Here is a 12,692-nt window from a genome sequence, read left to right as displayed (position 1 = left end):
GGTGACGTTGTTATGTATCCCCGCTTGTTTGCCATCGCCTGGAATGTTATGTTAATCTTGCGCTGTTCTTACAGCAGGCAGGACTAGAAGGGTTGGGGACGGGTGGGGACTGGAGCAAACTCAAATGCCTTAGTGTGTGCTGTGTCCCTGCTCTGGTGATAAGCAGAGACAGCAGATGGCATCACTGTCAGGAAACTGTCAGGGTTAGAGGATAGGCTGGGGGACGGGTGGAGCTATCCGGGAGGAGGAGACACTGTGGGTATAGGAAAGACTGGCTGTGACATGACACTTGGAGTGAAAATACTAACAGGAAGTGATGCAACCCAGACATAAGGGTTGGAGCATGTTGGAATGGTGGAATTAAAGGGGTACTTCAATGGAAAAAAAAATCTTTCAAATCAACTGGTGTCAAAAAGTGACAGATTTGTAATTTTACTTATATTAAAAAAAAAAAAAAAAATCTGTCTTGCAGTACTTATCGGCTGCTGTATGTCCTGCATGAAGTGGTGTACTCTTTCCAGTCTGACGCAGTGCTCTCTGCTGCCACCTCATTCCATGTTGCAGTAGCAAATCCCTATAGAAAACCCTCTCCTGCTCTCCAGGTTGGAAAGAACAAACCACTTCCTGCAGGCCATACAGCAGCTGATAAGTACTTACTAATCTCTGGCACTTCCTGGCACCAGTTGATTTAAAAAAAAAAAAAAAAATCTTTTGCTGGAGTACTCTTAAGCTATATACATCAGGGTAACAGGTAATACATACAGAGGATTCTTTCTGAACTTTGGGGGGTTAAAAAAATACCTTTAAACGGTCAAAATCTAATGAGTGTTCTTTCGTACTACCTCATTCATTTCTTATTTTCTTATCCTAATATTGTGCTTTATTACAGAACTCCGACAGAGTTGTTAGTGCAGAGCACATCCAAGGTAATGACTATTTTACAGTTTATTTGTCCCATAAGACTTTTTAGAATGCACACATCTGCAAAACCCCGTCTGTGCATGGACGTTGTCCTGCGTAGTGGACCTTGGAGCTCCCAGCATCATGATTAATTATGATGTCGGGAGCTTCGATACTGTTTTAAAGTTTGCGCTAGTGTCTATCACATCCCATTGTACCCAAGGCTATAGCCTACATATAAGTATACGTGTTAGACTGGCTCTTCACTTGCTATAATTGTCTCTGTTTCTAGATAGAATGCCATTTGAAATTCTTATTAAACTTGATGATCCAGAATACAAATTTCATTCTATCCAGAAGAGTCATTTTTAGTTAGCAAAGACCCTGTATAATAAACTGATAAGTAACAGCACATACATGAGTGTAGATATATAGAAGGTCACTATGTGAGAAGCTGTTTGACCACAATAAAGCAAAAGCTGATTTACTGTAACAGCAGAGATCGTGTAGCCTGGAGACACTGACGCAGAGCAATCGCTCTATTCGGCCTATTAATTGTTAAAATGGCGCAGTCAAAACTGTGGTATTCGAACACAGTAAATGCTAATTTTTTTGTTTCATTATATGTAAAAAAAAAAAACACACACACACAAATTGGGTATAGTTGTAATAGTACTGACCACAAAAATCAAGACAACAACTGCGACCACACCATGAACAACATTAAAAATTCCCCCTAAGATGGTAAAAATAAAAATTATGGTTTTTGGAGGGCAAGCAAAAACCCCAAATTGGCATTTGTCCTTGATCGTTGGCCTAGACCTATTCTGTACGGACCCAGCATGGCTGCCGGTGGCTGAATGGCCCATGCTGTATCTGTACACCATTTAGTGGTACAGTGCTATGAAAGAGCTGAGCTTGCTTCATAGCAGATGAGGATCGGCGCTGCAGTCCATCACTAACCCCTCTGACGTTGTGAAAATTAAAAAATAAAATAAAAATAAAACGTAAAAATAATTAAAGGAGAAGTCCGGCAAAATTTTTTATTAAAGTATTGTATTACCCCTCAAAAGTTATACAAATCCCCAATATACACTTATTACAGGAAATGCACACAGTGCCCTGTGTGCCTCAGTGCTATACCTCTTAGAAGGTGAGGAGGAAAAAAACTAAAATACAAAAATGAAAATTTGCCTGGCCGTATAGGCTATTTTTAGCCTGGATCTGAAGGGGTTAAGGAATTTATATTTGCCCGTGCTTTTGGTCATGTTGTTTTTTTTTTTCTGTTAATCTCTCTTAGAAACTGAAAACTTTGAGGACACTAATTTGACAGAGTCTGAGGTAAATATTACTATATATTATATTGGGTGATTCTTATTGAAGTTCCACTCTGCATAGAGTACTAAGAATGCTATGGAGTATACCCACTAGAACATGTTTTGGTGGCTACAAAAAAAAAAAAAAAAAATTAATAAACTTCATGAACTTATATTAGTTTATACTATTTAGATGGTTTGCAGTAAAAAAAAAAAAAAAAAAAGGAATGAGTTATTTATTAGGTCACCAATCTTTCAGCAAAGTCAACCCTTAAACCTTTCACTGCCAAGCGTTTATGGGAATTTTGTACTTCCAGTAGCCATAACAGTACAAATAACACTGAAATTACAATACCAAAAAGAAAAAATTTGCACTAACCCCCCATGCACACATTTTATATACCGTATTTAACGACTTTTAAAAAGATTTTTAGGGGTTTGTCTTATACGCAAGGGTTTGCTAGCTGTAACCCTGCTGCGGTCAGGCAGGGGTTAACCGAACTTGAAGGAAAAAAAACGACAACTCACCTGTGACCCGTTCCCGGCAGCCACGTGTCTCGTGTCATGTTTCTGGTGCAGGCAGTGTTATGCAAAGACACTGCCTGCGCCAGGAACATGATGGGAGACGCGCGGCTGCCGCTAACCGGTCACTGGTGAGTTGAATTGTTTTTTCATAGTGGTCGCTGCATACGGTTGGGATGCGGCAATTTTTGAGCTCCCCCACCGTATGCGGCGACCAAAGAGTCTAATGATTAAGAAATACCTATACCAGGATACATTTTGTACAGGAATGACAGAGCAGAGAGAACTGGAGGCGGGGTAGCCATTTATGTTAGGGATAGTCTAAAATCGACAGTCATCGAAAATACATATAAAGAGCTGGAGACTCTCTGGGTTTGCATGCAGTCCAAAGAGGGATCTGTTTTTAGAATTGGTGTTATCTATAGGCCTCCGGGGCAAAGTGAGAACTATGATAGCATGCTGATGGATGAAATTACTAAATTGTCATTAAAGGGGGACATTGTAGTTATGGGTGACTTGGATTGGAATCTCCCTTCTGCACTTACATGTAAAAGAATATAATAGGGACCCTTACAGGGGCATCTTGTGAAGTCACCAACCAGAGGAGAGAACATTCTAGATTTAGTATTTACTAATGGGGATTGGGTTTCTGAAGTTAGAGTGGAAGAAAATTTAGGTTCCAGTGACCACCAGTGTCTATGGTTGACTGCGTCCAATCCCATACTACAACAAGAGTACTGGATTTTAGGAAGAAAATGGGGGAGTATTTAGATAAAGAATTAAGAGGGTGGGATTAAACATCGGGAGCGAGCACTCAGTGGGCAGAATTAAAAAATGCCATATTAAAGGCAACTAGACTACATGTGCGGGAAGTTAGCAAAAGTAAAAGGAAGAAGAATCCATTATGGTTTACTAGAGAGATTAAGGCCATTGTAAAGGGAAAAAAGGCAGCGTATAAGGAGACTGGGAATGAAGCTGACAGAGACGTATAAAAGTAAACAGAAGGAGGCAAAGCAGATTATAAATGCTGCCAAAGCCTCAAAAGAAGAAGAAATGGCAAAATCTGTTACTGCGGGGAATAAAACCTTCTTCACATACATAAGTGACAGGAAGAAGAAGAAGAATGGTTGCAGCATTACTAAAATAAGTAATGGGGAGAATACGTTTATTGATGGAGATAAGGCGGTCGCTGACTATTTAAATAGTTACTTCTGCTCAGTGTTTTCAGAAGGAGGCCTTCGCAATCACAGGATGGTTGGACACAGCATTGCCTCCAGTTATATGGGTTCAGCTCCAGTATTTTCAGAGGCTGAAGTTGCTGAGGAAGTTGCCCGTTTAAAGCTGAATAAGGCGATGGGTCCAGATGGCATCCATCCCAGGGTTCTTAAAGAACTCGGAACTGTGATTGTTGCCCCCCTGACAGATTTGTATAACCAATCCCTGCTAACAGGAGATGTCCCCGATGATTGGAGAACGGCCAATGTTATACCAATCCATAAGGGGAGTAGAGAAGAGCCCAGTAACTACAAGCCAGTGAGTTTACCATCTGTAGTAGTGAAAATGTTGGAAACTCTTCTAAAAAAGAAGATACTGGATCACCTAAGAATCAACAATTTGATGAATCCAAACCAGCATGGCTTTACTGAGGGACGACCATGTCATTGATTTCTTTGATTATGCCACAAAAGTGCTGGATGAAGGTGGTGCTGTGGATATTGCCTATCTAGACTTCAGCAAAGCCTTTGATACAGTTCCCTATAAAGAGCTGATAGAGAAGTTGGACTTAATCCCTGGATAGTTCAGTGGATTTGTGGTTGGCTGAAGGATAACTATCAGAGGGTTGTTGTTAATGGTGTATATTCCAAGCAGAGACTGGTTACAAGTGGTGTGCCACAAGGGTCTGTTCTGGGTCCTATTCTTTTTAATATGTTTGTAAGTGAAATAGGAGAAGGTTTGGTAGGAAAAGCTTGTCTGTTTGCTGACGACACAAAAGTGTGCAACAGGGTTGATATTCCCGGAGGTGTCAGTAATATGGAAAATGATTGAGCTTTGCTAGATAAGTGGTCCAAACAGTGGAAATTGAAGTTCAATGTTTCCAAATGTAAAATAATGCATTTGGGAGGGAGGAATCGTCTATCCGAGTATCACATCGGCAGTACTGTGTTGGAAAAGACTTCAGAAGAGAAGGATTTAGGGGTAGTGATTTCTGACAGCCTTAAAATGAGTCACCAGTGCAACCAGGCGGTGGGGAAAGCAAATCGTATGCTGGGGTGTATAGCTAGAGGTATAACCAGTAGGAAGAGGGAGATTGTGATCCCGCTGTATAGAGCTCTGGTGAGGCCACATCTGGAATACTGTGTCCAGTTCTGGAGACCTCATCTAAAAAAAAGGACATTGATAAAATAGAATGGGTCCAAAGATGGGCTACAAAAATGGTGGAGGTTGTCAGGCATAAACCATATCAGGAAAGACTTAAGGATTTGAATCTGTATAGTCTGGAGGAAAGAAGGGAAAGGGGGGACATGATTAAACCTTTAAGTATGTTAAAGGACTAAATAAGGTTCAAGAGGGGAGTGTTTTTAGTAAAAAACTGAGCTCAAGAACAAGAGGACACAGTGAGAGGTTAGTTGGGGGAAAGATCAGAAGCAATGTGAGAAAATATTATTTTACTCAAAGAGTAGTAGATACCGGGATCAAACTTCCAGCAGAGCTGGTTGGTAAATCTACAATAACATAATTTAAACACGCCTGGGATAAACATACATCTATCCGAAGATAATAAGAAAGAAAATACTAAAAGGGCAGACTAGATGGACCCAGTGGTCTTTTTCTGCTGACTATCTACTATGTTTCTATGACCATACCCGACATATAAGACGACCCCCGACTTCTGAGAAGATTTTTCGGGGTTAAAAAGTTGTCTTATACTCCAGAAAATATGGTATTTTCTGAAAGTAGACACCTTTTACTTTATTGAAGTGGAAGTCCCACAATTTTTTTAATTGACAGACAGGCAAAGGGGTGTGGGAAAATAGTAAAGAACATATGCTTAACCTGTCCCTGTGCCTCCATTTTGTTAATGTTGAGTCTTTTGACAGCCGTTCAATTTTCAGCGGGCATCTGGGTATGTCACGTACCTGGATCCTGCTGCTGAAACGTCAGCCCCTCTGATGGATTGCCCGTTCAGCCAGTCGGTGACTGCAGCGGAGTCCCTTCCCAGTCACTGATTGGCTGAGCAGGCAGTAGTTCAGACGCGGGGCAGGGGATAGGTAAGTATACCTTCTTTATTGGGTTTCGGCACCGCTGTGTCAGAAGGTATACTATGGGAAAGAAGTTTAACCCATAGCTGCACCAGGACGTTATTGAACGTCCTCGTGCCGCTATGGGAGTTCAGAGCCGCGATCCCGGGTGCCGCATGTAGCCCGGGATCGCGGCTATTAGCGGGCACGGCCCGATCGCCGTGCCCTCTAATTAAGTACTTAGAAGCAGCTGTCAAAGTTGACAGCTGCTTCTAAATACTTGCTGATATGCATCCCTGGTGGTCTAGTGGGGGATCGCCCCCCTGCGGTGCGATTGCGGGGGGGCGATCCCCGCATCCATCCCGGGCCGGGGTCTGCGCCGTAATGGCGCTGATCCCGGCTCGGCATTCTATTGCTTTTGGCTGCAGCAGCCAAAAGTAATAGAACACCGACCTCATGGATTCATGCAGTATAACTATACTGCATGGATCTCTATGAGAGATCAGAGTGCATATACTAGAAGTCCCCCAGGGGGGCTTCTAGTATATGTGTAAAGTAAAAGAAAAATGTATTTTTAATAACACAAAATCCCCTCCCCTAATAAAAGTCTGAATCACCCCCCTTTCCCCATTTTATAAATAAAAATAAATAAATAAATTAATAAACAAACATGTTTGCTATCGCCGCGTGCGTAATCGCCCTAACTATTAATCACATTCCTGATCTCACACGGTAAACGGCGTCAGCGCAAAAAAATCCCAAAGTGCAAAATTGCGCATTTTTGGTCGCATCAAATCCAGAATAATTTGAATAAAAAGCGATCAAAAAGTCATATATGCGCAATCAAGGTACCGATAGAAAGATCACATCATGGCGCAAAAAATGACACCTCACACAGACCCATAGACCAAAGGATAAAAGCGCTATAAGCCTGGGAATGGAGGGATTTTAAGGAACATATATTTTCTTTAAAAGGTTTTAATTTTTTACAAGCCATCAAATCAAATAAAAGTTATACATGTTACATATCGTTGTAATCGTAACAACTTAACCCCTTAGTGACCGCCGATACGGCTTTCTACGGCGGTCACTAATGGTCCTTATTCTGCTGCCATCAGCTTTTTACGGCGATGGCAGAGAATAAGGCTGCGGGGCCGGGACGGCCCCTACCCCATCCCCCCGGCTACCGGAGGTAGCTGAGGGGTTGGGGCAGTGTGTGAGGTCCGTCCCGGCCCCCCCCCCCTACCGACGATCGCCGCTATTAACGTTATAGCGGCGACCGTCGGTAAATTAGAGTATCGGTGCCGCCGCCGCCTTTCATCTCCCCCCGCCGTGAATCTACGGCGGGGGGAGATGAAATAAGTGTATATCAGACCCCAGATCAGACCCCCCTAGTGCCCCGATAACTAACCCCCCTCCCCCGGCGGCCATCATTTCCAAGATGGCCGCCGCCATCGCTGTGAACCGACTAACGTCGGTTCACAGCGATTAAAAGGTTAAATTGAATGAAAGCCCCATGCTCTCCGCCACCGGAGGTAGCGGAGAGCATGGGGCAGTCATCGGGGACCCCCCTGTGGGGTCCCGGTACAAGCGATCAGCGGTATATACTATATACCGCTGATCGCTTGTGCCATGTGCTCCCGGCACTTTTTATCCCCTGTCACCATAAATGATTGGTGACAGGGGATAAAAAGTGATGTCCCCCCGCCCCCCAAGTCGCCCCCCACCCCCCCCTGTCACCCCCCCGTCCCCCAGTCACCCCCCCCCCCTTCCCCATATACTCACCGGATCGACGGAGCTCCTTCCTCCTCGACGTCCTGGCTGGTTATGAAGTGCGCATGCACTTCACAACCAGCCAACTCTGAAAATTTAAAGTGACAGAGACCAATTTGGTCTCTGTCACTGAACTATGATTACTGAGATAGAAAATATCACAGTAATCATAGTAATACAGTGAAAATGAATATGTAAAGTACAAAAAGTGACAAACATACAAAAAAATAAAACACACACTTTTTATTATAGTAATAATTGCAGTTTACTCCCAAATTACCCCTAACCCCTCCCCAGATTACCCGTAACCACCGCACGTTGCCCGTAACCACCGCACGTTGCCCGTAACCACCGCACGTCGTCCGTAACCACCGCACGTTGTCCGTAACCACCGCACGTTGCCCGTAACCACCGCACGTTGCCCGTAACCACCGCACGTTGCCCGTAACCACCGCACGTTGCCCGTAACCACCGCACGTTGCCCGTAACCACCGCACGTTGCCCGTAACCACCGCAAATTGCCAGTGACCCCCTCCAGATTGCCCGTAACCACCCCAAATTACATGTACCCACCCCAGATTACCTATAAGCACTTCAGTTTATCAGTAACAATCCCAGATTGTCTGTAACCCTTCCAGGTTGCACATAACCCCCCCAGGTTCCCCGTAATCATGCCAGATTACATGTAACCCCCCCAGATTGCACGTAACCACTGCGCGTTGCCTCTGACCACGCCACGATGCCTTTGACCACGCCACGATGCCTCTGACCACGCCACGATGCCTCTGACCACGCCACGATGCCTCTGACCACGCCACAATGCCTCTGACCACCGCACGTCGCCTCTGACCACCGCACGTCGCCTCTGACCACCGCACGTCGCCTCTGACCACCGCACGTCGCCTCTGACCACCGCACCTTGCCTCTGACCACCGCACCTTGCCTCTGACCACCCCAAATTGCCAATGACCCCCTCCAGATTGCGGTGCCCATGTCAGATTACAGGTACCCACCCCAGATTGCCTATAAGAACTTCAGTTTATCCGTAACCACCCCACATTGCCCGTAACCACCCCACGTTGCCCGTAACCACCCCAGATTGTCAGTAAGCACTGAAGGTTGCGCGTAACCACCCCAGATTGTCAGTAAGCACTGAAGGTTGCGCGTAACCACCCCACGTTGCCCGTATCCACCTCAGATTGTCTGTAAGCACTGCAGGTTGCCCGTAACCAGCCAACGTTGCCTGTAACCACCCCAGATTGTCTGTAAGCATTGCAGGTTGCCCGTAACCACCCCACGTTGCCCGTATCCACCCCAGATTGTCTGTAAGCACTGCAGGTTGCCCGTAACCACCCCACGTTTCCCGTAACCATCCCAGATTGTCTGTAAGCACAGCAGGTTGCCCGTAACCAGCCCACGTTGCCTGTAACCAGCCCACGTTGCCTGTAACCAGCCCACGTTGCCTGTAACCAGCCCACGTTGCCTGTAACCAGCCCACGTTGCCTGTAACCAGCCCACGTTGCCTGTAACCAGCCCACGTGCCTGTAACCAGCCCACGTTGCCTGTAACCACCCCACGTTGCCTGTAACCACCCCACGTTGCCGTAACCACAGCAGGTTGCCCGTGACCACCACACGTTGCCCATAACCACCACACGTTGCCCGTAACCACCCCGCGTTGCCTGTAACCACCCCACGTTGCCTGTAACCACAGCAGGTTGCCCGTGACCACCCCATGTTGTCCGTAACCACCCCAGATTACCTGTAACCACCTCAGGTTGCCCATAACCACCCCTGGTTGCCCGTAACCACCCCACATTACCTGTAATCTCATTTTTTTAATCTTATTTTAGTAACTGCGCTATTCTAATAACCATTACTAGCTGCGGTTTTGCTCCTGTAAATCGGCGCTCCTTCCCTTCTGAGCCCTGCTGTGTGCCCATACAGTGGTTTATGCCCACATATGGGGTACCGTTGTACTCAGGAGAACCTGCGTTACAGATTTTGGGGTACGTTTTCTCTCCTGTTCCTCGTCAAATTGAGAAATTTCAAACTAAACCAACATATTATTGGAAAAATTCGAGTTTTTCATTTTTACTGGCCAATTTTGAATACTTTCCTCTAATACCTGTGGGGTAAAAATGGTCACCACACCCCAAGATGAATTCTTTGAGGGGTGCTCTTTCCAAGATGTGGTGACTTTTGGGGGGAATCTATTCTGCTGACACTACAGGGGCTCAGCAAACGCACCTGGCGCTCAGAAACTTCTTCAGAAAAATCTGCATTGAAAATGCTAATTGGCGCTCCTTCCCTTCTGAGCCCGGCTGTGTGCTCATGCAGTGGTTTATGCCCACATATGGGGTACCGTTCTACTCAGGAGAACCTGCTTTACATATATTGGGGTGACATTTCTCTCCTGTTCCTCGTGAAATTGAGAAATTTCAAACTAAAGGAACATATTATTGGAAAAATTCGAGTTTTTCATTTTTACTGTCTACTTTTGAATACTTTCCTCAAATACCTGTGGGGTCAAAATGCTCACCACACCCCAAAATAAATTCTATGAGGGGTGCACTTTCCAAAATGGAGTGACTTATGGCGAGATTTTACTCCGCTAGCACTACAGGGGCGCTGCAAACGCATCTGGCGCTCAGAAACTTCTTCAGCAAAATCTGCATTGAAAAAGCTAATTGGCGATCCTTCCCTTTTGAGCCCTCCTGTGTGCCCATGCAGTGGTTTACGCCCACATATGGGGTACCATTGTACTCAGGAGAACCTGCGTTACAAATTTTGTGGTACTTTTTTCCTCTTGTTCCTCGTGAAATTGAGAAATTTCAAACTAAAAGAACATAATATTGGAAAAATTTGAGTTTTTCATTTTTACTGTCTACTTTTGAATACTTTCCTCTAATACCTGTGGGGTCAAAATGGTCACCACACACCAAGATGAATACTTTGAGGGGTGCACTTTCCAAAATGGAGTGACTTTTGGGGGGGTTCTCTTCTACGGACACTACAGGGGCTCTGCAAACGCACCTGGCGCTCGGAAACTTCTGCAGCAAAATCTGCATTGAAAAAGCTAATTGGCGCTCCTTCCCTTCTGAGCCCTCCTGTGTGCCCATGCAGTGGTTTATGCCCACATATGGGGTACCATTGTACTCAGGAGAACCTGCGTTACAAATTTTGGTGGTACTTTTTTCCTCTTGTTCCTCGTGAAATTGAGAAATTTCAAACTAAACGAACATATTATTGGAAGAATTCAAGTTTTTCATTTTTACTGTCTTCTTTTGAATACTTTCCTGTAATACCTGTGGGGTCAAAATGGTCACCACACACCAAGATGAATTCTTTGAGGGGTGTACTTTCCAAAATGGGGGTGACTTATGGGGGTTTTCTCTCTGCTGACACTACAGGGGCTCTGCAAACGCACCTGGCGCTCAGAAACTTCTTTGCATTGGAAAAGCTAATTGGCGCTCCCTTCCTTCTGAGTCCTGCTGTGTGCCCATACAGTGGTTTACGCCCACATATGGGGTACCGTTGTACTCAAGAGAACCTGCGTTACAAATTTTGGGGTGCTTTTTGTCTCATATTCCTTTTGAAAATGAGAAACTTTAATCTAAACGTATATATTATTGGAAAATTTAAATTTTCAATTTTTTTACTGCCTAGGGCTGGGTTCACACTATGTATATTTGAGGCTGTATTTGTGAGGCTGTATAGCAACCAAAACCAGGAGTGGATTGAAAACACAGAAAGGCTCTGTTCACATAATGTTGTAATTGAGTGGATGGCCATCATTTAATGGCAAATATTTGCTGTTATTTTAAAACAACGGCTGTGGTATTGAAATAATGGCCGTTATTTACTGTTATATGGCGGCCATCCACTCAATTTCAACATTGTGTGAACAGATCCTTTCTGTGTTTTCAATCCACTTCTGGTTTTGGTTGCTATGAGGAGCTGACATGAGGACCAAATACAGCCTCAAATATACATAGTGTGAACCCAGCCTAATTGTGAATACTTTCCTCCAGCCCCTGTAGGGTTAAAATGCTCATTATACCCCTAGATTAATTCTTTAAGGTGTGTAGTTTCCAAAATGGGGTCACTTATGGGGTTTTTCAGGATACCAGACTTCTAAATCCATTTAAAAAAGAACTGGTCCCTAAAAAAATCAGTGTCACGAAAATGTGATAATTTGCTGATAAATTTCTAAGCCCCATAACACCCTAAAAAAGTAAAATATGTTTACCAAATTATGCCAGAATAAAGAAGACATATTGGTAATGTGACTTAGTAACTAATTTATGTGCTACGACTTTCTTTTTTTAGAAGCAGAGAATTTCAAAGTTCATAAAATGCAAATTTTTTAAATTTTTCATGATATTTTGATGTTTTTCACAAAAAACACACAAAGTAGTGACCAAATTTTGCCACTAACATAAAGTGCCATATGTCACGAAAAAACAATCTCAGAATCGCTAGCATACGTTAAAGCATCACTGAGCTATAAGAGCATAAAGTGAGACAGGTCAGATTTTGAAAAATTAGCCTGGTCATTAAGGCCCAAACTAGCTGCAGCACGAAGGGGTTAAGGAACATATATAACGAGTCAGTTTTACCCCAGGGCGAACATAGTAAAAACAACCCCCCCCCCCCTAAATAAAAAAAAAAACTTTTTTTTTTTTCAATTTCACCACACATATAATTTTTTTCTGGTTTCCCGGCACATTTTAGGCAAAAATTACATCTGCCATAGCAAAGTACAATTAGTTGCGCAAAAAATAAGGGCTCATTTGGGTCTCTAGGTGGAAAAATGCAGGCGCTATGGCCTTATATACACGAGGAGGGAAAAATGAAAACGCAAAAATGAAAACTCTGTGTCCCCTAAGGGTTAAATGGGCCTCTGCTCCCCAGACATAAGCAACATAAGTTTGTTTACA

At 44.1% G+C, this 12,692-nt stretch overlaps 1 protein-coding gene across 4 annotated transcripts in view; it reads left to right on the top strand.

The window, feature by feature from the left end:
• LOC138773647 (uncharacterized) overlaps positions 1-12,692 on the top strand; it is a 177,846-nt gene that overhangs the window by 115,596 nt on the left and 49,558 nt on the right. For all 4 annotated transcript variants that reach the window (XM_069954131.1, XM_069954133.1, XM_069954132.1 and 1 more), the window contains 2 exons: positions 890-926; positions 2,201-2,241. In XM_069954131.1, the coding sequence (XP_069810232.1) occupies positions 890-926; positions 2,201-2,241 (78 nt within the window). The remainder of the gene's footprint in view (positions 1-889; positions 927-2,200; positions 2,242-12,692) is intronic.

This window comes from Dendropsophus ebraccatus, chromosome 1, assembly GCF_027789765.1.
Source record: "Dendropsophus ebraccatus isolate aDenEbr1 chromosome 1, aDenEbr1.pat, whole genome shotgun sequence".
In the NCBI taxonomy this organism is placed as follows: domain Eukaryota; kingdom Metazoa; phylum Chordata; class Amphibia; order Anura; family Hylidae; genus Dendropsophus; species Dendropsophus ebraccatus.
This window is presented reverse-complemented; position numbering and strand designations above follow the sequence as displayed.